This window comes from Hippopotamus amphibius, chromosome 8 (genome assembly GCF_030028045.1).
Source record: "Hippopotamus amphibius kiboko isolate mHipAmp2 chromosome 8, mHipAmp2.hap2, whole genome shotgun sequence".
Lineage (NCBI taxonomy): Eukaryota > Metazoa > Chordata > Mammalia > Artiodactyla > Hippopotamidae > Hippopotamus > Hippopotamus amphibius.
The window spans coordinates 71,987,139-72,010,606 of NC_080193.1; the positions used below are offsets into that span (position 1 = coordinate 71,987,139).

The 23,468-nt window shown below is 49.0% G+C and overlaps 1 protein-coding gene across 23 annotated transcripts in view; it reads right to left on the minus strand.

Annotated features, from left to right (window-relative positions):
* The window catches only part of LRRFIP1 (LRR binding FLII interacting protein 1), a 146,415-nt gene extending 123,209 nt beyond the window's left edge, over positions 1-23,206 (minus strand). For 6 of the 23 annotated variants that reach the window (XM_057744858.1, XM_057744861.1, XM_057744857.1 and 3 more), the window contains exon 1: positions 23,023-23,168. In XM_057744858.1, coding sequence (XP_057600841.1) covers positions 23,023-23,118 — 96 coding nt within the window. In that variant the 5' untranslated portion in view covers positions 23,119-23,168. Of the gene's footprint in view, positions 1-23,022 lie in introns of all 23 variants that reach the window. The other 17 variants (XM_057744853.1, XM_057744854.1, XM_057744856.1 and 14 more) reach the window with 7 other exon arrangements.
* Between the last annotated feature and the right edge of the window lie 262 nt (positions 23,207-23,468).

Sequence of the window (23,468 nt, forward strand, 5' to 3'; positions counted from 1 at the left end):
AGAATGTAAATCTAGATGGTAGGACATGCTAGTGGTCAAGTGACTTGGTTTCTGAAACAACATGTTGGGGAGAAGGGAGCTTGCATAGGTTATAAGATGCTTAGGGGCAGCTCTTGATGTTGGACTACTGTAGATCTTGATTTGAAGAAACTAATTGTAAAATGATATTTTTGAGATAATAAAAATAATAAATTTTTACTATGTTTGGGTATTAGATGATATAATGAATTAATGTCAGTTTTGCTATGTGTGAGAGCATGTGGTTATACAAGAAAACGTTCCTGCTATTAAGTTATGCATACTGATGTGCATAAGAGGGAGGCAACACAGTATCTGGAATTTGCTTATTATGAGCAAAGGTAAAAGGAAAAGAGAGCTGGATGAAGCAAATATGGTGAAATCTTATTGAATCAAGATGATGGATGCATGGGTGTTCACTGTACTACTCTCCCTATTTGGGGGTACATTTGAAATTTTTTACATTAAAATTCATTTTTAAAAATCTCCAACTTAAAGACTGTGATACAACTTGTAGAAATGAAAATCAGTGTACCCCTAGGGACCAGGAATTAGCCTCTGGGTTCCCTGCATCAAAAATCCACACCCTAGAGGGACCCAGGGAGCATTTCAGAGGAGCATGTGGGGGACAGAGTGGAGTTGCCAAGGTAGCCAGTCAGGTTTCCCCCTAAAACAGACATGTATGCAACTCCCAGACTGTCTCCTGTCAGACCTCAACATCCACTCTTTCGGTGGCTCAGGACAAAACCTCTGCAGTCATCTTTGGTTTCTGTTTCTCTCTCCTATCCCACAGCCAATCTGGGCTCCACAGGCCACTTCTCGCCACCCCCACTGCTTCTCTGGTCCAGCAACCATCACCTCTCACCCTGGGTCACTGCATCCAGCCTGGTCCCTGCTTCTGACCTCATGCCCTCCCATCTGCTCCTCAGGCAGGGCTAGCCCTGCTCAGGCAGGTGATGGCCGTTCATACAGGAGCCAGTCTGCAGGGTGTGCTCTGGGGTTCTGCAGTGCACAAACTGCATGGCCATCCATGGTGGCCCTGCACATGGCCCCATGAAGAATCCTTTTAAGACATAGGCTAGAGCAGGTCAGTCTTCCACTGGAGCCATCCAACAGTCATCCATCTCACGAGGAGAAAAAACTCAAGTCTCACAATGGCCTGGAAGGCCCCACAGGAGGTAGTCCCCTGCTGTCTCTCTTCCTGGGTTCACTGTGCTCAGCCCCACAGCCTCCTCGCTCAGGCCTGCTCTAAACCTGCGGCCTTTGCACCTGCTGTTCCCTCTACCTGGGATATCACCTCATCAGGGAGGCCCCCCTCTGACACCCCATCACAATGGCAACCCCACTCTCCCTCCTTACACCTCTCCCCCTGCTTTTCTGCAAAGGCCTTTCAACACCTGACATGTTACAGAGCTGCCTGTTCAGAAGTTCATCTCTAGGGTTACAGGAGGTGGAGACTTCACCTGAGCACCGCTGTGTCCCCAGCATAGAGGACACGATCAGTAAAATCTGCCCAGTGGAGTTGGTGGAATCAGGCTTCCTGACTTCAAACTATACTACAAGGCCATAGTGATCAAGACAGTATGGTACTGGCACAAAAATAGAAAGGAAGATCAATGGAATAGAATAGAGAACTCAGAGGTAAGCCCAAACACATACGGGCACCTTATCTTTGACAAAGGAGGCACGAGTATACAATGGAAAAAAGACAGCCTCTTCAATAAGTGGTGCTGGGAAAATTGGACAACATGTAAAAGAATGAAATTAGAACACTTCCTAACAGCGTACACAAAAATAAACTCCAAATGGATTAAAGACCTACATGTAAGGCCAGACACTATAAAACTCCTAGAGGAAAACATAGGCAGAACACTCTATGACATCCATCAAAGCAACATCCTTTTGGACCCACCTCCTAGAATCATGGAAATAAAATCAAGAATAAACAAATGGGACCTCATGAAACTTAAAAGCTTTTGCACAGCAAAGGAAACCATAAACAAGACTAAAAGGCAACCCTCCGAATGGGAAAAAATAGTTGCCTATGAAACAACGGACAAAGGATTAACCTCCAAAATATACAAGCAGCTCATGCAGCTTCATACCAAAAAAGCAAATAATCCACAAATGGGCGGAAGACCTAAATAGACATTTCTCCAAAGAAGACATACAGATGGCCAACAAACACATGAAAAGATGCTCAGCATCACTCATCATCAGAGAAATGCAAGTCAAAGCCACAATGAGGTGTCACCTCACACTGATCAGAATGGCCATCATCACAAAATCTGGAAACAACAAATGTTGGAGAGGGTGTGGAGAAAAGGGAACTCTCCTGCACTGTTGGTGGGAATGTAAGTTGGTACAGCCACTATGGAAAACAATTTGGAGGTTCCTTAAAAAACTACAAATAGAACTACCATATGATCCAGTAATCCCACTCCTGGGCATATACCCAAAGAAAACCATAATTCCAAAAGAAACATGTACCATAATGTTTATTGCAGCACTCTTTACAATAGCCAGGACATGGAAGCAACCTAAATGCCCATCAACAAATGAATGGATAAAGAAGAAGTGGCATATATATACAATGGAATATTACTCAGCTATAAAAAGGGATGAGATGGAGCTATGTCATGAGGTAGATAGACCTAGAGTCTGTCATACAGAGTGAAGTAAGTCAGAAAGAGAAAGACAAATATTGTATGCTAACTCACATATACGGAATCTAAAAATTGTACTGATGAACTCAGTGACAAGAACAAGGACGCAGATGCAGAGAATGGACTGGAGAACTCGAGGTTTGGGAGGGGGCAGGGGGTGAAGGGGAAGCTGAGACGAAGCAAGAGAGTAGCACAGATATATATATACTACCAACTGTAAAATAGATAGCCAGTGGGAAGTTGTTATATAACAAAGGGAGTTCAACTTGAGGATGGATGATGCCTTAGAGGACTAGGACGGTGAGGGTGGGGAGGACTCGAGGGAGGGTGGGGTGGGGGGACTCGAGGGAGGGAGGGAATACGGGGATATGTGTATAAAAACAGATGACTGAACTTGGTGTACCCCCCAAAAATGATAAATAAATAAATAAAATTTTTAAAAAAATTTGCCCAGTGGTCAGAGGGATACTTGAAAGTGAGGTTGTTGAGATAAGGACCACATCTTCTCTAGCCCCAGCACACTGTACCTGTAGGGGCTGGTCAAGACTTGTCCGTTGAGTCAGAGAAGGAATGTATACATGAGGCAACAGGTAAATGAACAAAAAGACAACCCAGGGCTCACACCAGCCATGCCCTATAGCTGTTCCAGACCATGGAGGGAGAGAGGAGACAGTGAAAGGAGTAATAAATAAAACAAAAAGTGAAAAATGTCAAGCTCCTTCACAGTCTGCTATCAACAGTGGCCTGAAAAACACCATCTTCTTTTTGAAAATAAAATCTAAAAATACACTGAGAATGCCCTCAGGTTGACATATAATTGCATCTACCATCACCATGCTCTCAGCTGAGTATGGCTAATTAAATAGCGCTCATTCCAGAGGCGGGGACGGAGGGAGAGGGACCTAGTCCGGGGCTGGGTTGTCCCCGGCCAGCTCTGAGCTGAGTGGGGGTCTGCAGCAGGGGTCATGGATGCTCCCAGACTATGGCCCTGGCTCTCCCCCCGGCTCCTGCAGAAGCCATGGGCCTGGCAGCCATGATGCCAACCATGGAAGAGAGGCAACAGATGACAGTCTCTGCTCTGTTTTCAAGCCTGGCTGCTTTGAGAATCCCTTTGGGGCAGCTGGAACAGCGGAACAGATGCATCTCATGGCAATGTGGTACCCAAAAAGGAGAAAGAGAAAAAAAAATCCTGAAAAGAAGTGAGTCTTTCAGGAATTTGAGAAAATGAGGGAAGAGGTAACAAACTGCTTGATTTCAGTGCTTTGTTCCTTCCTTTCTGTGACAGCTTGCCATCGCTTCCTGCTTGGAGGGGACCCTCTCCAGATAATCCCTCCCCGGGTCTACACTGCTAGGGTGGAGATGGGGGTGCAGGTGGTTTCCAGGAAAAATGGTTTCAGTTGCTCATCACCAGAAGGCAAGAGAGGCCAAGAAAAGTTGAAGTCACATGACCTAAGTTCACAAAGCAAATATCATCAGAGATGAGATTAAACTTCAGGTCTTCTGAACCGAAGGCATCTTTTACATCAGCCTGCAGTGGACACTCTGGATGCCATTGCTGAGCTGCCACGTAGTTTCAGAAAAGAACAGTCCCTCAAGTAGGGAAAGAGGAGTATTATGACCTCAAGATAAGAGCCAGCAGGTGCCAGGAAGATGTGCCGGACAGTCATGGCCACTCCCAGGCTCCTGCAATCTTAAAACACAAGCGCCACCTGAGACATTCAGGAAAAGGTTGGGTTCAGGGCTCGCCTCCATCCATTTTAAGTCATTCAAACGTAACTTTAACACAGGAACAAAATGAGGGTAATGTTAAAATCCAAACAAAGAAAGCAAAACAGAGCAAAAAAGACCAGTGTCCTCAGACACTGCCTCGATTTGAGGTTGGGACGCTGCTGTAGTCAGGAGCAGCCCTCAGGACTTCAGGATATCAAGGAAAAGAGTAAGTTCCTCCCCCAGATTCTGGAACATTCAGCCAGCAGATGTGCCTTCTACATCAAGAAGAGTCTGAAAGGCAGTCTCTGCAGCAGCAGCTCCAAATGCTCCTAACAATTCCCGTGAAGGCTGGAAAGAGGCAGAGCCTCATCCCATCTCAGCTGAGATGCAGCCCAGGGCCAGAACCTGGGGGCCCTCCCGTTAACTGAATGCTGGCTGAGGGGACTAGAAGCGGGTCCCCTCGTGGTGCTCCCAGGTGCTGTCTCAGGGGAGAGAACATGCTCAGAACCAGGGCCCCACATAGCCCCCGCCCCCCACGCAGCCACACACCCTGTGGCTGCCTCACCTAAGGGGAGGGGACCTCTCCTGTCCCAGCGGAGCACCTGTGGGTCGTGTCGTCCTCTCTTTACTCCTTGCACAGAGGCCATCCCGTCAGCCAGTGGAGCCTGTCAGCACGCTTCCTGCACCTGTGCCCGAAACGTGCGCCATTTCAGCGCGGGGGTGTTAGGAGCCAGGGAGCAAGTCGCTGTGGCCCTGCCCACTGCTGTGATGACGGCAGAAGCCCAGGGAAGGAAGTCGCCGTGGGGCAGAGTCCCTGCGAGGCCACGGTGAGCCCCTCAGGCCTGCGATGGGCGTCTACTGTGGGCAGGAGAGACACTTCTGTTGTTCCAGGCCTCTCAGACCTGGGGTGTTTATCACAAAACCTAGCCCATCCTGACGACACAAGGGTTTCAAACACTAACACTAAAGAAAAGAGAATTCAACGTGAAAAAGGTCAAACATGGAAATGGGGTCATATATTAATAACTGGGTAGGTTTACGATGATGCTGTAACTGTCAAGAACCTTTATAAACTGAAGATTTCATTACATGCATGAAGCAAAATGGTGAGAAGGAAAGGAAAAACCAACAGATGGATAAGCAAGTCAGTTCTCCTTTCTATGACTGTTTGATATGGGAATGACAGTATCGACCTGTCTTAATCTGTGTGGGCTTCTATAACAAAAGCCACAGAAACCACTTAACAGTTTAAACAACAGTTCTGGAGGCCAGAAGTCTAAGATCAAGGTGCCAGCAAGTGTGGTTAATGGTGAGGGCTCTCCTTCTGGCTTGTGGATGGCCGCCCTCTCCTGTGTGCATGTGGGGAAAGAGCTCTTCATAAAAGGACACTAGTCCTGTGGGATCAGGGGCTCACTTTCATGGCCTCATTTATCCGTAATTACTTCCTTTGGGGGCCCCATCCCCAAATACAGCCACACTGGGGGTATGGCTTCAACATGTGAATTTGAGGGGGACATTCAGTCCATATACTGCCTGATAGCGTCACCCTGGAGATTTAGTGAGTTAATCAAGTGGTGTTAACCACTCAGTACATGCTGCTACCACTCCCTCTGCTATTGTTATTCTGATCTTACTACCAAGGGTGCCCACCATGAGGAATCAATCTCAGGAAAAGAAAAAAAGACCATATCACAGGATGAAGAGCAGGGCCAGAGCTCAGGGAGAACCGCAATTCCGAACACTCCCTGGAATCTGATGGGCACTGCTTTGTGTGGATTTCATGTTGCCATTTTCTAGGGAAAGTTTTATAATTCTCTGCAATTTAGAGATTTTGTCTTTAATAGTCTGGTCTCTATTTTTTTCCCCTGATTTTTCTCACATTCTATGACTCATTATTATTTAAGATAATTTCTAAAAGACATGTACTGTATTTTCCCTTCTTTCCACTAGACTTTTCCCCTCAAGTCTTTGCTCACTTTAACAGTAGAAAAGCAGGGAACAAAATTAGCAAAAACATGTCCACTAAACCGCAGGTATTTAGGTTTAACTGCAAAATGAGCTTCAGCTGACTAAAGGTGATTGTTTTCCGCCCATAGATTTCTTTACAATGTCACATGTTCAAGAGAACTTCCAAGCCAGATGCGTGCTTTTAAAAACTGAGATATCTCAAACTAAGGCATTAAATGACTCGACTATCAAAAGTAACGAGTTAAGATGGAAACAGTCATTATTCTTTCTATTGGTTGTATAAGACCTCCATTCAGTAATGATTCCCTATTTAGTCTCCTCCACCCTCTCCAAAAAAGGAAGAAAAGAGAGAATTATCTTCCCAAGCATAGTTCATCCCCATTGGGGAGGGAGCACGGCCTCTCCCGGCTGCATCTCGAGAAAACTGAAGGATGGAGATGCTGATTAGAGCACATCCCTTCTGATGCCAGGTGGGAGTGGGGCCTGGGTGTGGGACATGGGGGGGGGGGGTGGAGTGTCCGGTCCACAGCAGTGAGTGAGTAGAACACTCAGAGGTGCTGGTGGGACCTAGAGACCCACTTGGCCCGTGTCCCCACAGCGAGGAGAAGCAGAAAAGGCCATAGGGCCTGGCTAAGAAGAGGCCAGGTCAGGTGCCACAACACACAGGGCTTCCCAATCCCTACTCTCAGTTTCACTGGCTACACCAAATAGCTCAATTTTTGTATTCACACTTAAAAAAGAATGACTTATCTACCGATGAGCTTTAGGGTGGCACAGGATGTTTGCACAGCCTTGAAGTACCTCTCCTCAAATTTGCTAATTACAGTGATGGTTTCAACCTAGGACCACACATTCTTTGATACCCCTCCCTCCAGGATGTAGAACAGAAGTCCCCTCCCCTGAGATGGACTGGATTTAGGGACTTGCTTCCTGAGGACAGAGCAGGGAAAGGGAAAAACAGTAACTGCTGTGGAGGAACCTGGGAGACTCCACCTGAGCCCAGTCAGGGCCGACGTCGTCAGGGATGTCATGCTGACATCATATGCCCCTGATATGATACAAGCAAAAGGGCACTGCACCTCTGAATTCTTCCCTAAACCCACAACCTCAGCCCAACCAGGCAAATCCAAACTGGGGAACATTCTACCAAATGCACAGCTCACACTCTTCAAAAGTGCCTGGAAACCATCACAGACTGAAAGAGACAAAGGCAATACAATGACAAAATACAATGTGGGATCTTGGATGGACCCTGGAACAGAAAGAAGATGAGTCAAAAAGCTGGGAAAGCTGTATAAAGTCTGTAGTTTAGTAAACAAAAAATTGCTTAGAACAGGTTATGCCTTCCTTTAATGATCAGTCTAGTTAAGCTTTCTGGTTTACAAGGCATGTCTCCAACATTCAATCGTTTTAATTTCCATCTGCGTGTCCAGCCGCCTCTGACATGTTACACCAGCCTCACTCTGCTCCTAATGTTTTCAGTTCCTCCTGGTGTGCGTTGGGCTTTTTAGAACCACGGCACTTAGGTGAGGTTAAGGTCAGGCAAAGACAGCTATTTATTGCACCTGGCAGGGTATATGAATACACCTAAATTCCTCCAGTCCAAACCCTGCTCCCCAACAGGGAAACCGCCCAGGAGAACGTTCTACAAATCTGCTCCAAGTTACTTCAGTCCCTGGAGAGTGCCATCAACCTTAGCAGAACTTTCCTGGACACAGTGATGCCTTTTTAGGGAGCGCGAGCTCCGGGCGCTGGCAACGTGCAGTGGAACCCGATCACCCATGTGCTGTCCGAAGGCCCACCACTGGAATCGTTGAAAGATTTTTTCCAAGTGCCAACATCACAAAACAAGTGCCAACATCACAAAACAAGTCAACGGAGGAACACGAGGGAAAAGAAGTCTAAAAAGGAGGAGTTGGGGGCGGGAACGATTGTAGGCACCATCAGGAAAGGACTGCAAGTTTCCTGCTTTACTTCTCCTTCCATCTCCTGTTACATGAAAGGGGGATAAGGTCGCTGACCAGGCTGGCCAAGGTGGGAGTAGGGGGAATCAGAACAGACACTTCAGGAGTCAACACATCCTGCCAGCCACAGCTTTCCGGAAAATCTTCATTGATATCCAAGCGACCATCAAAGATCTTTAAAAATCTTGTTCTGGTTGCAAAAGAATGTGAACTTTCAACTGTCCCTTGAAGTAGGGCTAATTCCATCCACGTGTGTCCTCACGTGAACTGTGTGAGGTTGGTGGGTGGGCGTCATCCCTCCTTATAGTTAAGGAGGCCAAAGGTGAGCAGGACTTGTCATCCCAGGCACACCACACCGCCCGCCTCCCCCACCACAACCCCACCCCCGCCGCCCCCAACCTCCCCAGTCAGGCAGCCTGGAGTAGAGCCTGGAGCTGGGGACAGGAGTCAGGCCTTTGTCTCTCAGTCTGTACCTCATTTAAGGTGGGCGGCAGCAGGCAGGCGGCCAGTGCACACACCTGGCCTGTGGCCAGCATGCTCCCCTGCCTCGTTTCACAGGGTGCGCGTGTGAGGAGACCTGGACGCCCTCATGAACAGCAGGAGCTCTCTGTCCTAAGCATCACGTCTGGAAACCCTCCCCTGGTCCTCACAATCATGGATTATCACCTCACTTTACATATGGGAACACAGAGAGGCCACGTGGCTTGTCCAAGGTGGCAAAGCCAGTAAATGGTGCCCTGGGGCCTCAGACCCAGGTCTTCTGACTCAGGGTCTGAGTCACACCCTCTGTGCTGCCCTTTCTCTGTAGGTTCCCTGAAGATTTTCTTAAATCTCTAATCATAGGAATTAGGAGGAAATTGCATTTCACTGGTTTCCGTTTCCCACGATGCTGTCCGCCACACTAAAAGCATCGTATGTGCCAGGAGGAACCCAGAAGCAACTAACACAGACCCGGCCTTGGTGGCAGAGTTCAGTGTGGTTTCTGGGTGGTGTTGGCCTCTCGCTGATGAATTCTGATGAAGTTCCCAATATAAGGACCAAATAACTCTATCTCCTGACCTGTTCGCGTAACTGATAAGGTTGTCAGGACTCAGAAGGAGTTACCAGTGAAACCCATTGCCTATAATTGATGCATGAATTGTGACGAAGGTAGCTGAAACTACTTGGAAGAAAAATACCACGTTCCAAGGCTTTCATTTTACTAAGAAGATATTAGTCATCACCAAACTGCAGAGGAATTCCCATTTATGCTTTGACTCACCTTCACTCACCAGGTGGCCGCTGAGGGCCTCCCGTGTGTTAGGGGCAGGGTCCACTAGCGACTGGACTGCACAAGGCCCCCAGAGAGCACGCAGTCTGCCAGGGAGGAGACAGCTGAGCACAGGAGACAGCAACCGAGCCGACAGGTGGGACAGGAGGAGCCAGGGACACTGGGAAGGATGCACGTCCCAGGCCTGGGTGGGAGACGGGCGGGCCTGGGGCTTCCCAGAGGAAGTGACCTCCAAGGGCAGGGAGGCCCAGACTGCAGCTGCTGACGGGCATCCTCTCGAGAGTTCTCCTAACCACCGCCATCCTCATCCTACAGCTGAGGACCTGAAGCTTCAAGGCAGCGAAGGCCTCACGTCCCGGATCCAGCTGGCGGCAGAGCTGGGCCTACTGATGCGTCTCTGGAAGAAATGAATCCTCCGCCACTGAATGCGGCCAGGGCCCGAGACAAGGAGCGCAATGGCCGTCTAAATGATGCCCATGAAATCCTCTAACGGGCCAGGCGTACCCTCACCCGACAGAATTCAAAATGTAAAAAGCTGGATACAGAACAGTATAAACAGAAGTAATTCTAACTGTACAATCCATGATGTATATTATACATTGTGCTTTTCACCCACTATATTTTTCTATATTTAATTGTATTTTTAAAAGCAGGCAATTGGATAATATACAACATAACGCTCTTCTGCAAGGTAATCTCCCCCCCCCCACGCACACTTTATCCTGTATTCAGGGTAACTTATAATTTGCCTCAATCTGTTTAGGGAAAGTTGGAAAAGATGTTTAGGAAAGAAAAAATAAATTAAAATTGTGACGCTATTCACAAAACAAAAATCTAAGTAAAAAAGATGTATTAAACCCAAAGGAATCCTAAAGCTGAATCTTCAAAGAATGAGAGGGATGCTGTATGCGTGCATTTTCCTTCGCAAATTGCACATAAAAACGGAAGTGGGAGGTCTAAACCTCAGAGGGGAATACGATGGAACACAGAACATCAGGGTGATTCACTCACTTCCTGTCTCATCCCTGCAGCTTCGGGGGTGACTCACAGGCCTTCGGGCTAAGGGAATCCGGAGGGAACAGAGGCCCAGGATGGGCGAAGCGGGGGTGAGCCGTTGGGAGAGCTGAGTTTCCCGGTTCTCTCCCTGGGAACAGGAAGAATGGGGAGGTGGAGGCTGCCCAGAACTTTCTAAAGAATAAGCCACAAGGAAAGGCTGCTGTCCTGCTGAGAGTGAGCAGCAAAGACCCCAGCATGCAGCGGGGTCCTCACGGGGCCCAGGTCTGGTCATCTATTTTAGCAAGTTCAGCGACAAATGACAAAAGCAACATGCCACGTAGGAGACACGGGGACAATTTTAACCCCATGGAAGTGTGCTGGTCACTGGTCTTCTTGTTGTCCAACACCCAGCCCCCTTCTGATCCGGGGGGCCTCCCTGGGGGTCCTGGAGTATTAATGGGCTGCCAGCACCACCCCCTTGATGAGGCTGAAGTGGGGGGGTCCTCCCTGTTCCTCCTCCCGCAGCACACCTGGATTCTGAGTGAGCAGGTGATGCAGGCAGGTGCTCTGGGGTCATGCCCGGCCACAGAGGCCTCCCGGCTCTTAAAGAGCAAGGTGGCAGCTTGGGCTCCCTCCCTTGGCCGGGCAGGCTGCCCTGTCCCTGACCTTTTTGGGGATATCAAGTCGACCAGAAGCATCACCTCAGGCTTGGCCCCTTACTGGCCTGAGGCTTCTCCCAGGCTGCTTCCCTTCTCCCATGCAGTGGGCGCCCCTATGGAAATGCCACTCTCGGGGTTACAGGATGGCGGGGTCGGAGGTGGACGTGCTTAGCTGTGTCCAGGCAATGCCTGGCAGCGTCACCCCCTCCTCGGTCTCTTGCTGAGTCCCCAGCGTGAAGCTGGCAGGCACTAGGTGGAGCCCGTGGGCTGTGGGGGCTGGACCCCCGCTGGCTCAGATGGTCAACCATGCACCCCCACCCCCATCATTTTGGGGAGCCAGCTCTTGGCAGCGCTCACATGTGAATGATACCACTGCAGCCCTGCTATCCCTGGAGCACACCTGAGCTGTGGGCCTGGGGTCTTTCCTGGAGAGAAAGACGACACAGCACCAACACAGCCTCGTGGCCTGCATCACTGCTCTGCTGTCCCAGCGGAATCGGGCCTGACACTGGCCTGGCTGGCCTCGAGCACACCTGAGATCAGTGGGAAAAGGGTGTCTCCGATGGGCAGAAAGGACCCACTCAGCCCCGTAGGATGTCAGGCAAAATACCACCCCTCACCAGCCCCCACCTTCATGCCAACCCCTCTTCCACAGACCTGTCATTCAGCGTCCATTCCATTCCTCCCTTTTAGCCTCTCCCCACACCCCTCCCACCCCACCTTCAACTCAAGTGCCCTCCGGCACACAGCAAAGTGTAATCAAACTTGCAGCTAATGTCCCAGCTTCTGAAGTCTCCACACCTATCCCTAAAGCTACTCCGCCATAGCTTTCCAGAGTATGCAGGCTCTTCCTACTTTCTAATTTCCAGGAGGTTTAAATGGGGAAACTTCAAGGAGATCGTGGTTTTCAGCGGTGCTTTTTGCCCTCCTGGGGAGCAGCCACAGTCACCGACAAGAGTTGAGAGCATAACTGTATCTCAATAAAAGGTCTTAAAATAAAAAAAGTTCATGCTCCATATATTTGATATGCATGTATGGCCTTTAAGAAGTTAATCAATTATTGCACAGCAGAAACTAACACAACATTGTAAAGCAATCATACTTCAATAAAGATCTATAAAAAAAAAGTTAATCAAAAAAAAAGTTGAGAGCAAAGGATCCAGGTTTCTGGAGATGAGGCGTGAGGTTCAGAGCTAAGGTACAAACCCAGCGGAGACGGAAAACGTAATACAACAGGGGTTCTCCTTGGGGCCATTTTGCCCACTGGGGCATTTGTGATGATCACTCCTGGGTGGAAGCCAGGGATGCTGTTAAATATCCCATGATGTGTAGAACAGCCCCCTCCCCCAATTCAACTCAATGTCAGTAATCCTGAGGCTGAGAAATCCCAACATAAAAGTAAGAGGAAAAACTTGTGAAACTGGAACAAAGATTTGGAAGGCTGCATGGCCACCACCTCATCCCAGCTCACGAGGTCACTTCATTCTGGAGCTGGCTCCAGACATGGGTTAAAAATAGACAGGTAACTTAGTAGCTTCTGAGAGGTCAGATAAGCGCAAAGATAAACGATGCAGGACACAGCCTGGGTGAAATGGCCGGTTATCTCCAGGAAGGTAACCAGAGGCGCGACACCAAGGCTTGGCTGCCTGACAACGAAGAAGCTTGAAAAGTAGGATGGCATCTTCCTACTGGTTCTTCAGTTCAAGGCCAAGAAGCAAAACTACTGTTGAAAACAGAGGGTCCTTTCCATCTCAATGCCAAAGAACTGTAACAAGATCTAAACTACAGGAAAGTCCACAGGGGTCTGACACTGAAGTATGATGATGTATTCAGTGTATTTAAAGGGGCCGCCATTAGTGCTTTTACTCTCAGTTCACTGAACCAGTCCCAAGGGCTGCCTGTATCCCCCTGACGCATAGGAGATCACCTTTCCTGTACTTTTCTCGCATCTTTTGTACAGACTGCTCTCTTTTCTCTGCCCTTGAGACCCCCACCTCTCATTCCAGCCCTCATCTTACGAGGGAGGGATTCACCCCTGCCTCCAGATCAGTGATTCCCGGGCACATCTTGGCCGGTCTAGCAGTACCAGTGTCCCTTGGTAGAGATGAAGGGAGAAAATAACTACCATTGGGTTAGCACCCATCAGGTACCCGGCAGATAGTCTGCGCTTCCCGGAGCAACTGGTTACTGCAACCATCCGATAATGGTATTCCTCTGTCACAAAGGAAAGGGGGCCCAATACACTAACTTGCCTATGGACACATGACTTTAAAAGGCCAGCTGTGCTTCTCCCACTGCCCTGCACATTCTCCCTGCACTGGATTCACTCCTGGCCTGCAGGACGCCAGCCCTGTCCACCTCCATCCCCATTTCACTCCTCTCCTATCGTGAGACTCAATATCTTTTGTACTACAGAGCACACCTCTGAGACAGCAAATTTCAACAAAGAATAAATCATTGCTCTAGACCTGTGCTGTCCAATATGGCAGCCACCAACCATGGGTGGCTATTTAAATTTAAAAGAATTAAAATTAAATAAAATCTAAAATGCAGTTTCTCAGCTGCACTAGCCACATTTCAAGTGCTCGACAGCTACACAGGGTTAGTGCTTATGTGACACAGAGCACAGAGACAGAGCACCTCCGTCAATGCAGAAAACCCTGCTGGCCAGCACTGCTCTGGACGATTTAAAAATATATCTGGGTGATCTCAAGCAATATCTTAGGGCATCCAGGGTGGAGTCATACTAGTTGTTTGATCAACGTGGAAATTCCATTTCTCCGAGTGTCAACTTGGAAAACTCCACATCTTCCCTTATGCCTAAGGGACATCACAAAAGAAGGTGAAAAATAAAAAGCAATGTAGGGTAAAGGTGGAAAAATTGATAAACTTACGTGAGAGAGGTTAAAAGCATAAGGAACAACTTTAGATCTCCTGGTTTCTTTATGTTGAAATATTATCATGACCACTGTGGTTTTTCATTCACTCCCCCAAGCCAAGAGGTGGATGGAAACATTGCAACATAATACGCCAGTGGGGGCACTGGACAGTTCTGGCTCTTTCATACTTGCTGATCCAGGAGTTTACCCTGTGCCAAGACCATATCACATTCTGCCTACCTAAACTCTCCAGGTATTCTGTATTTGTTTTATGATAAGTATATCTCAGATCTTAGAGAATTTTCTGCGCAAATAAATGAATTATCCTTGATGCCTGAAGCTATGAAAATCTTTTCTTTTCATAACTTTCTTTGTTTGCTCACCTAATTTGACATTTATTCCACCCTCAGTAAAATAACACTATAATGACTAGTTCTCTTGTTTGGGCTGTATGGACATTACCTCTTCCTTGGTATTTGTCTCAGATTATTTTTCAACTTTCTTCTCAATCCCTTCTACCCCCTTAATCAAAACCAAACCCCTATCTTTAGGTACCAAATTAGAGGGGTTTGGCTTGTCGGCATCAAGCAGCATTTCCTCCCAACACTGACCCTGTGGTCAAGGCACTGGCCTTGAAGGCAGAGGGACTTGGATTCAAATCCAGGCTGTGTGCCTGTACCCTGAAGAACCACTTAACGTCTGGTGCCAATACTGTAGCCACCCCACTGCACCCCAGGTAGGGTCCTGCTCCCATCTTGTGGCATTTCCCCTCCTGGCCTTTGCTCAAATTGTTCTCACAGTTTTTTAGTGCCTCATTCTCTTATTTGAATGGATCCAAGGATCCAAGGATCACCATACACCTGGGAAAGGCTCCAAGATGCAAGACAGAGGCCAAAGCACACAAAAGACAAAAAGAAACAGACCATGATGCAGGCAACAAAAGAAATTTTCAGGAAAAACCAGAAAGCCAAAATGAATATTCCTCAGAATGATAAGAAAAGGTACTGCATTAGTGAATCAAAAAACTCTTAGAAATTAAATATAGAACAGGTAAGTTTAGTAGAAGGAATGGAAGATAAAGTTGAGTAATCACCCCTAAAGTACCACCAAAAGACAAAAAGCTAGAAAATGAGAGGAACAGGGAAGTTATTTCCAACAACAGGAGTTCCTTTAAAAGAGAACAGAGAAAATGGTGGGAAGGAGAAAATTTTCAGAAAAATTTAGAATACAAATTTTAGGATACAAATTTCCAGATTGAATGAACACAGTGAATGCTTAATAAATGGAAAAATAAAATCCAGAACACTGGATTCTCCTTTAGGATCAAGAGAAGATCCTAAAACCTTCTATAGAGTAAAAACAGATATTATACAAGATACTAAAAATATATAAGGCATCCAGGCTTCCCTGGTGGCACAGTTGTTAAGAATCTGCCTGCCAATGCAAGGGACATGGGTTCCATCCCTGGGCCAGGAAGATCCCACGTGGTGTGGAGCAACTAAGCCCATGCGCCGCAACTACTGAAGCCCGAGTGCCTAGAGCCCATGCTCTGCAACAAGAGAAGCCACTGCAATGAAGAGTAGCGCCAGCTCGCCACAACTAGAGAAAGCCCGTGGGTGGCAAAGAAGACCCAATGCAGCCAAAAATTAAATTAAAATAAATAAATAAATAAATAAATAAATAATATATATAAGGCATCAAAATTCTCAAAGCAATCCTGAAAGCTAGAATAAAATGGAAAAAATGTATTCAAAATTGTGATAGAAAATAGTTTGTTAATTATACTTTTTGATATTTATTGTTTTATTTTATCAAATAGGTAATACAGTCGCATGGTTCAAATATCAAGAGTATGAAAAATTACACTTAACAAATCTGCTTCCACTTATATCTCCACACTTCTTTTACTGTGTTTTCTGCCAGTGTTTCTTTACACAAATGCAGCCAAATTACAGCCTCTCTCACCTAAGGAACAGATGCTATCTTCACTTTCTGCACATTGCTTTTTTTAGTTAACAACACATGCTGGAAATCATTCCGAAGAATATGTAGAAATCTCTGTCATTCTTTGGAAAATTACTTTTAACTTACAACTCTATGCTCAGCCAAACTATCAACTATTAAGGTAGACTAAAGACATTTTCAGATATGCAAGCACTCAGAAAAGGTGTTCTCTCTCAGAAAGCTACTGAAGGGCGTGTTCCAGCAAAATGAGTTAGTAACCCAAGAAAGGAGACATCAGGGAACCCAGCATACAGGGGTCCAGCAACAACAGCAGCAGCAACAAAGTAGCAAAAGGAGCTCTCAGGGTGGTGGCAAAGGGAAGGACAGCTGAAGCAAACCCTGAGAGTACTAAGAGCAGACTGCCTCTAGATGACAGAGGTCTCCAGGGGGTAGATTTCCAGGAGGGAATAAAATGGAATTAACAGATTTGTTTAATCACATAGAAAATAATATTGTGAAGGGTTCTACTGAGAACTTCGTGAGGAATTAGGTATGATAGATATGTAGGGAGATGAGCAATAATAATTAACTCCAGAAAAAGCAGAAAGTTCTGCAAGGAAAAATCTTACAGTATACTACTCGGCTCTGCAGTTAACACTATCATGTTACATCACCATTACCACTAGTGTTTACTGAACATATGTCAGTCATCATTCTGCGGTCTTTTCATGAAATATCTCATTTACCCTTATAACCACCTTGTGAGAAGTACACTGTTAAAATTTCCCATATTACATATGAGGGAACGTAGGCACAAAGTGGTTAAGTAACTTGCCCTAGGTCATGAAATAAGTGGAAGGATCAGGAGCTGAACCCAGGAAACCTGACTCTAGCATCCATATTCTTAACCAGTCTATTGTTCTGCTAGTGACCATTTATGCAACCTAAAAGTACAGTGTAACTAAGATCAGGAGAAAGAAAGGTAGAGAGAGGACCTGAGCTGGACCCACAGATCCCAAGTCCTCATCCTCAAACCAGGAGGCCAGCAGATAGTACGTAAAATTTAAAAATCAATAAATAGTGCATATGCATATTATTTACAAACATGGAACTAATTCCAGATCATTTAGGATCTTGTAAGGCCATTAAGAGCTTGGCTTTCACTGAGGGATATGAAAAGCCATTATGACACAATCTGACATATTTTAAAAGGACAACCAGCTGCTGTGTAGAGAATGGCCTGAGAATATGGGACCAGGGTGAAAACATATATTACTTTAATTCAATAAAAATTAATTTTTAAAGATGAAAGAATGAAAAAAAAAAGGAGAGACAGAGTAAGGCAGAGAAGAATATGGGACTCTCCCATGAAATGTTATGCCCGATGGCTCAGAGGTCAGTTGGGGATGACAGTCCCTGAGATGTGAAGCAAGTCAGCTTGACTTCAGGCACTGCCTGGAATAGGGCCTTGGGTGGAGCCAAGACACTGATCCAGGAAACAGCCTGGATGATGAACTGACACCTCTTAGTTACTCGATGACCTTAGCATCTCAGAGCCTGTTTCTCTATGTTAGATAAAGACACTCTAAACTCTTCTGATGGGATATCATACAATTATGGGAGTGAAGCTTCTGGGAGTTACCTGGCACACCTTAGGCCTTAAAAGCAACCTCAGCCCCCATCTCTCCCCTTTCCCCTCCTAAGCCCTGACAAGACTCACAGGTAACAGGCTCAACTAGAATCCAGGTCCCAGAATTCCATTCCACCGCGCAGACTCCCAGGTCCTCCATGTGCATTCACAGCCCTGGCTACAAAACCCATGAGTCATTAAAGATTCACCCAGAAAAGGGGGAGGGAAACAGCTGGCCCTCTGACAGAAATAGCTGTGGGGCAGGGCCCACAAGCCATCGGAGGCCAACGGGACTGTCCACCCCTGAGTTTCCAATTCCATCTCCACCCAGAATCATCTTGTGGGGAATCATGGAAACAGCCCAAGGTCATAGGCACAGTGCTGGCCATTCCCTTGACAGCTCAGACTGTGATAGAAATCTGCCTGGAATGCTTGCCTTGTCACATTCTTAATGCTTGTTACTGATACACCGAGATGTGTGTGTCTGTCTTAGGAAGATCAGCTAGGGAAGGGCCGGGGGGTGACTCCGTGGTGGCTGTGTTAGAGTTTGGGGCAGGGCCGTCTGTGCAGTGCCAGGCAGTCAGTGCCCCTTACCTGTTCTCCACCTGGAACATGGGGCTCTGACACTGCCCTCAGTCCCCAACCATGGGTCACACTGGATTTCACCCTCCAGCCAGTGTCTGACAGGTTTGTATCCACCGACCAGCCTCAGAAAAGCAAATTCATTGGGAAAAAAGGTATGAAGGCGATGGTTCAAATGAAGTGAAACCAGCTGCAGCGACAAGCCCGTGTCATAAATGCCAGTGTGACCTCACCTGAGGGCAGGGACTGCAGCAGGGTACCAGCAGCATGCATCACACCAGCTGGGCTCACCCCCAGACTGCATGACCCCAGACCTGACGAGAGCCAGGAGAAGGTGAACCAGATTTCCAGGCTGTTCTGCAAGAGGGTTTGTGCACCTAACCCCCAGGTTGGCCCTCGAATGGCCTTGAGGCTTGAGGAGAAAAGGAGTCAGGGTCCCTCAAGACAGGGTGATCTATGGGGGAAGGATGGGGGTGTGGGGGACAACAAATGAAAGGGGGCTTTAGGATTAGAATGTCCTTTATTCATAGGACCACCCAGAATGAGACATGGAGGCTGTCCTAACTCGGAGTGCCCAGGAGCAGAGCCTGAGGCAGGGATTTGGATGTGAGCGATATGCCCAAAGGGGAGTGAGGGGGCAGACGGGAAAGGGAAGGAGGTGGCCTCAGTGGAGTCTGCCCTTGAGCCCTCCGATGGGGAGCTCTGGAGGGTGAACTGTACCACAGAGTTGGTTCTATCTGGAGGCAAGTGGGGTGGGGGTGGGGCTTTTTGTGTCCTCACATCCCTGGGTCAATTGCTGCAGGCTGCCCCTGCAGTGGGAGGTCTTAGCCCACCCCCCCCAAAGTGACTCCCATGGGCACTTCCCCAGTGACGGGGGGCCGTGAGCCTAGAACAGCCACACTCACAGGCCAGGGGTCAACACGCACCAATAGCAGGGATCTGGGAGGTGCACCAGCGGCCCTGGGGGGGGGGGGGGAGTCATTTGCCCAGAGGGTGGAGTCCCAGCGGGACCATCCTGGAGAGGAGGCTGTGGGAAACAGTCATGGGAGAGGTCTCTGTGCAGTGAGTGAGGAAAGGAATTCGACCAGCTTTCACAGCCGCAGAGAGGAGGCTAGGCTCACTGTGAGGACCATCTAATGCTGCCTGCATGGCTTGCCAGATGACTTCCTTTGTACTGGAAAGGCCTTCTCCACTGGAGAGGAATACTTTGAATGGCCTCAGGCATCGTGAGAGCAAGATCATTTCACTCAGTGGCAGAGTGCTGAATGAGAGGCTTGGGATGCTACCAAAAATCATTAGCAGAACATTCAAGGTGGTAGCAGAGAAAAATATATCTGCTTTCAAAACACCTCTCCCCAGGTAAGTGAGAAACGCTGCTCGAGCTTCTCAAAGTGCTTACTGGACCTTTTTCCCAACAACATCTTGCCTAAATCCCACCTCAGATGGGACAGTGAGAAGCCACTCGTGCTAACGCATCTGAGTGTTTTAAAGTCACAACTCCATTTACTATAAACTTGCGTGGAGTGAGATCATAAAGTAACTGTCGAATTATAAATGCAGTGCTTCCACTGTGTCCCTGCTTCCCACTCCTGCCCAGGGAGTCCAGCGCCCTAGGTGGGTTGGGGAGGGCGGGGAAGCCAGCTCTCAAGCAGGGCCCTGCTGCCTGCTTTCCAGGCTGCTCCCGGCTCCCCACTCCATCACCTCTGCCTGGAATTCTCCACTTAGCCTCTGAGTGAACATTCCTGGGGGCCTGACCCGAGTCCAACACAGCCTCTGCCACTTTCTTAAGGCCTCCTGGTTTTCGTTCAGGCCCCCACACCTCCCAAAGTGCTTCAGGGGAGGTGGACTCCCCCCATTTCCAGGATGGGCCTGACTGATCACAGGGTAAACCTCCCTGACCCACCCCCATGCTGCTGAGTCCACCATCCTGGTTACAGAGCTTGACTCAGGGGCGGCCAGGGAGACGCGTGGAAGTTTCTAAGGGAAGATGCTTCTAGGTCTCAGGAGCTAGAGAGATGGGGTGTGGGCTCAGGAGAGGCATCTTGGGAACGCAGCATCCAGTCTGCCAAAAGCAAGGCAGCCTGAGGAGGAGGCTACCTGCAGAGGATGGCCCAGCAGAGCCCGTCGCAGAGGAGCCGTGGAGAGAAGGGGCCATTGCGCTGGTGAGGCTGCCTGGGAATCCATCCTCCAGCCAATACATTTCCCCTCGTGGACACCAGTCCAGGTCAGGGTTTCTGTCACTTCAAGAATGCCACAATGCCAAAATGCCACTTCCTCCAGGGGGCCACCTCTGATTGCCATTCTTAGGCTCATCAATAAGTTGTAACTCTCTCATTTCCAAACCTTCGGGGCAAAATACCCTTTTAATCTCAGATCTCTTCCTGTCTATTTTTGTTACTGATCTAAGTCAGACCCTAACTCCTTGAGGGCGGATGCTCTTCAGGTCCATTCCCGAATCCCAGTCTCCCTAGGACAGGGCTTCAGAGAGCATATATTTGCTGAATCAGTTAGCAAACAAGAAAATACAGAACTTAAGACAATTTTGTTAATTTTTATAAGAACTCTCGAGAACTTCATGGTGAATAGGTATTTGCCATTTAAATAGTGATTCTAATTTTCACAACTGGGAAATAGAATTCAATTTGTAGTAAAACATAAAGTGTTGCACCAGCTCCTTCCAGCACTACAGATACATGCCATTCAGCACTTGGAATGACTATATCTGTGGCTGCTTTTATTGGGAGGATGTGTGTGTGAATAGCCCTCGCGTTTAGCTAGTTACTCACTTTATGTCTGCTACTTACTTTCTTTAATCATGACAGCCATGGGGGATTTCCTTTTCACCATTTTCGAGATGAGAAAACGGAGGCTGGAAGGAAGCTGAGTGGGATAGTACAGCCTGCGAGGAGCTGTGTGTAGTTTCAAATTCAGGTCTGATGCCCACATCTGAATTTGTCACCACCAACTGCATCCCCTGGCTGGGAGGCAGGACTGCGGGTTCCCAGTTATTCAGGACCTCAAGGCTGTCCACCCAGGAGCATCCCCTGGCCTTTCTTTTCAGTCTATTTTTATAAAATCCAGCAGACACGAGGTGGACTTTGGGAACCCTCATTCTCCCTCCTTTTTAACCACTGCCAGAGAGACAAGGCCCACAGAATGTCACCTCAGGCCTCCCAGAGAACACCTGTTTGGTTTTATGTTTAAATACATACATAAATGACCGTCTTCACAGCAGTGGGGATTATGCTCAAGCTACTACACTTAGCAAATGTCTATATTTAGCCAAATGTACTGTAAGTGCCATGTACCTCTTTTTTTAGGCAATGCAGCAGAGACTTAGGAGCACCTGCTATGTGCCTGGCTCTGTGTTGAGCTCTGGGGATACGAAAGTGACTAAGACACTGCCTGCCTAGTGGTCACCTTCTATGGGCTGGGGCAGACGGGTGAACAAATAATGTTGAGGCCATGTGACTACCACAGCAGGTACAGGGAGTGAGAGCTAGCGGAACCCGAAGGGAAGTCACCCAGAAGGCAGGGAGACTTCTGTCTGGGATGATGTGGGAGGTCTCACAGATGACAAAAACCTACTGTGGGCTTTAAGGGATGAATAGGAGTTTTCCTGGAAAGCCCTTTTCTTCGCATACAGAGAAAAACAAAAGCGTTTATTCATTCAAAATTCAACAAAGACAGATTGACAGCCACGTGTCCATAAAAGCAAAATCATCTAAGAACTGGTTCAGAGTAGACCTCCATAAATAGCTGACTGAGGCAACCAGACACCACAGCCTAAATCGCCTGCAAGTTTTTCCACGTGATAGTAATGACATGTAGACAAACTCCATCCCACTCTAGCACTTGGAAGACAGTGTGTCAGGAAGGTGGCATGGCATCTGCATACACTTTCTCTATAGTTAGCACACTGGGTACACAATTCAAAAGATACATAAGGGTATACTGTGAAAAACCAAGCTTTGTCCACTGTGGGCCCAAGGAATCACGCCCCTTCCCAGGGAAGCTGGGGCCACCAATCTGCTGGGCATCTTTCCCCACATCACCGTTTGTTTAACCGGAACGTTGAATCCTTGCGGGAGAAAAAGGCACTTGTACAGCTACCCGCGCGGTGCTCCTTTCATTCACCACACTTTAAGTTCATCACCGACCCTTGTAATAAACTCTGCCCAGGAAACTTAAATGAGAACCTCTCAGCGTGCCTAGACCCGTTTTCAGGCTCGCTCCAGAAACAGGATTCACAGGGATCCCGGTTCGTGCCCAAGTTGCACCTTGTGTGACAATCGAGAGGACAACTGGTCACTGACAGGAGCCCGGTCATTTTGCCAGAGCCATGTGGCCTCCAGGGACTGTCCTCAGGCTTCCAGGGTCGGGCCTACATCCCCCCCCCCCCCGCTCCCCCCGATGCGGCGCAACAGAGCAGGAGGCTCGCCCCCACCCACCTCGCGCGCGGGGGTAGGGGGGTGGCGCCCCAGCCCTGCTGGCCTCGGGGCAGCGGCCAAAGGGAGCTGGGGACGGGGTGGGGGGGGGGGGGGGGTCGGTGTCGCCGGCCTGTATCCGCGGCGGAGGACCGGCGCCCAGCCCACCGAGGTCTCTGCGGGGCCCGCGCCCCGCCCGCGGCGCCGTTGCGCGGACAGACGGACGGCGGACAGACAGACGCCTGACAGCTGCGGCGGCGCCCCCCGCCCCCGGCGCCCGGCGCCCGGCGCCCGGGCCCCGCAGCTCACCTCGCGCGCGATCTGGTTCAGCGCGTCGTCCTCCGCGGTCAGCCGCTCCCGGTTGGGGAGCCGCTTGCGCCCCGAGCCCTGGGTGCCCATGTCCATCGGCCGCGTCGCCCGCTGCGCCGCGGGACCGTGGCTCCCGCCGCCCGCGCCCCTCTCGGCCAGGCCCGGCCCCGCTCCGCCCCTCGCTCCGCCGCGGCGTCATGGCGTCAGCGGGCGCGGGCCGGGGACGCGGGGACGCGGGGGACAGGGGCTGGGGGTGCCGGAGGGGGGAGCACGGGGACCGGGTGCTCTGGGACTGCCGGGGCCAGGGACGCGGGCGCTGGGGGCTGGGGGCGCGGGGACGCCGGGGGACCGTGAGCACGGAGATGGCGGGAGCTTTGGGATGGCTGGGGGTCGGGGGGCGCGTGGACGCAGGGGAGGGAGTGATGCGGGCTTGGGGCGCGGGTGGG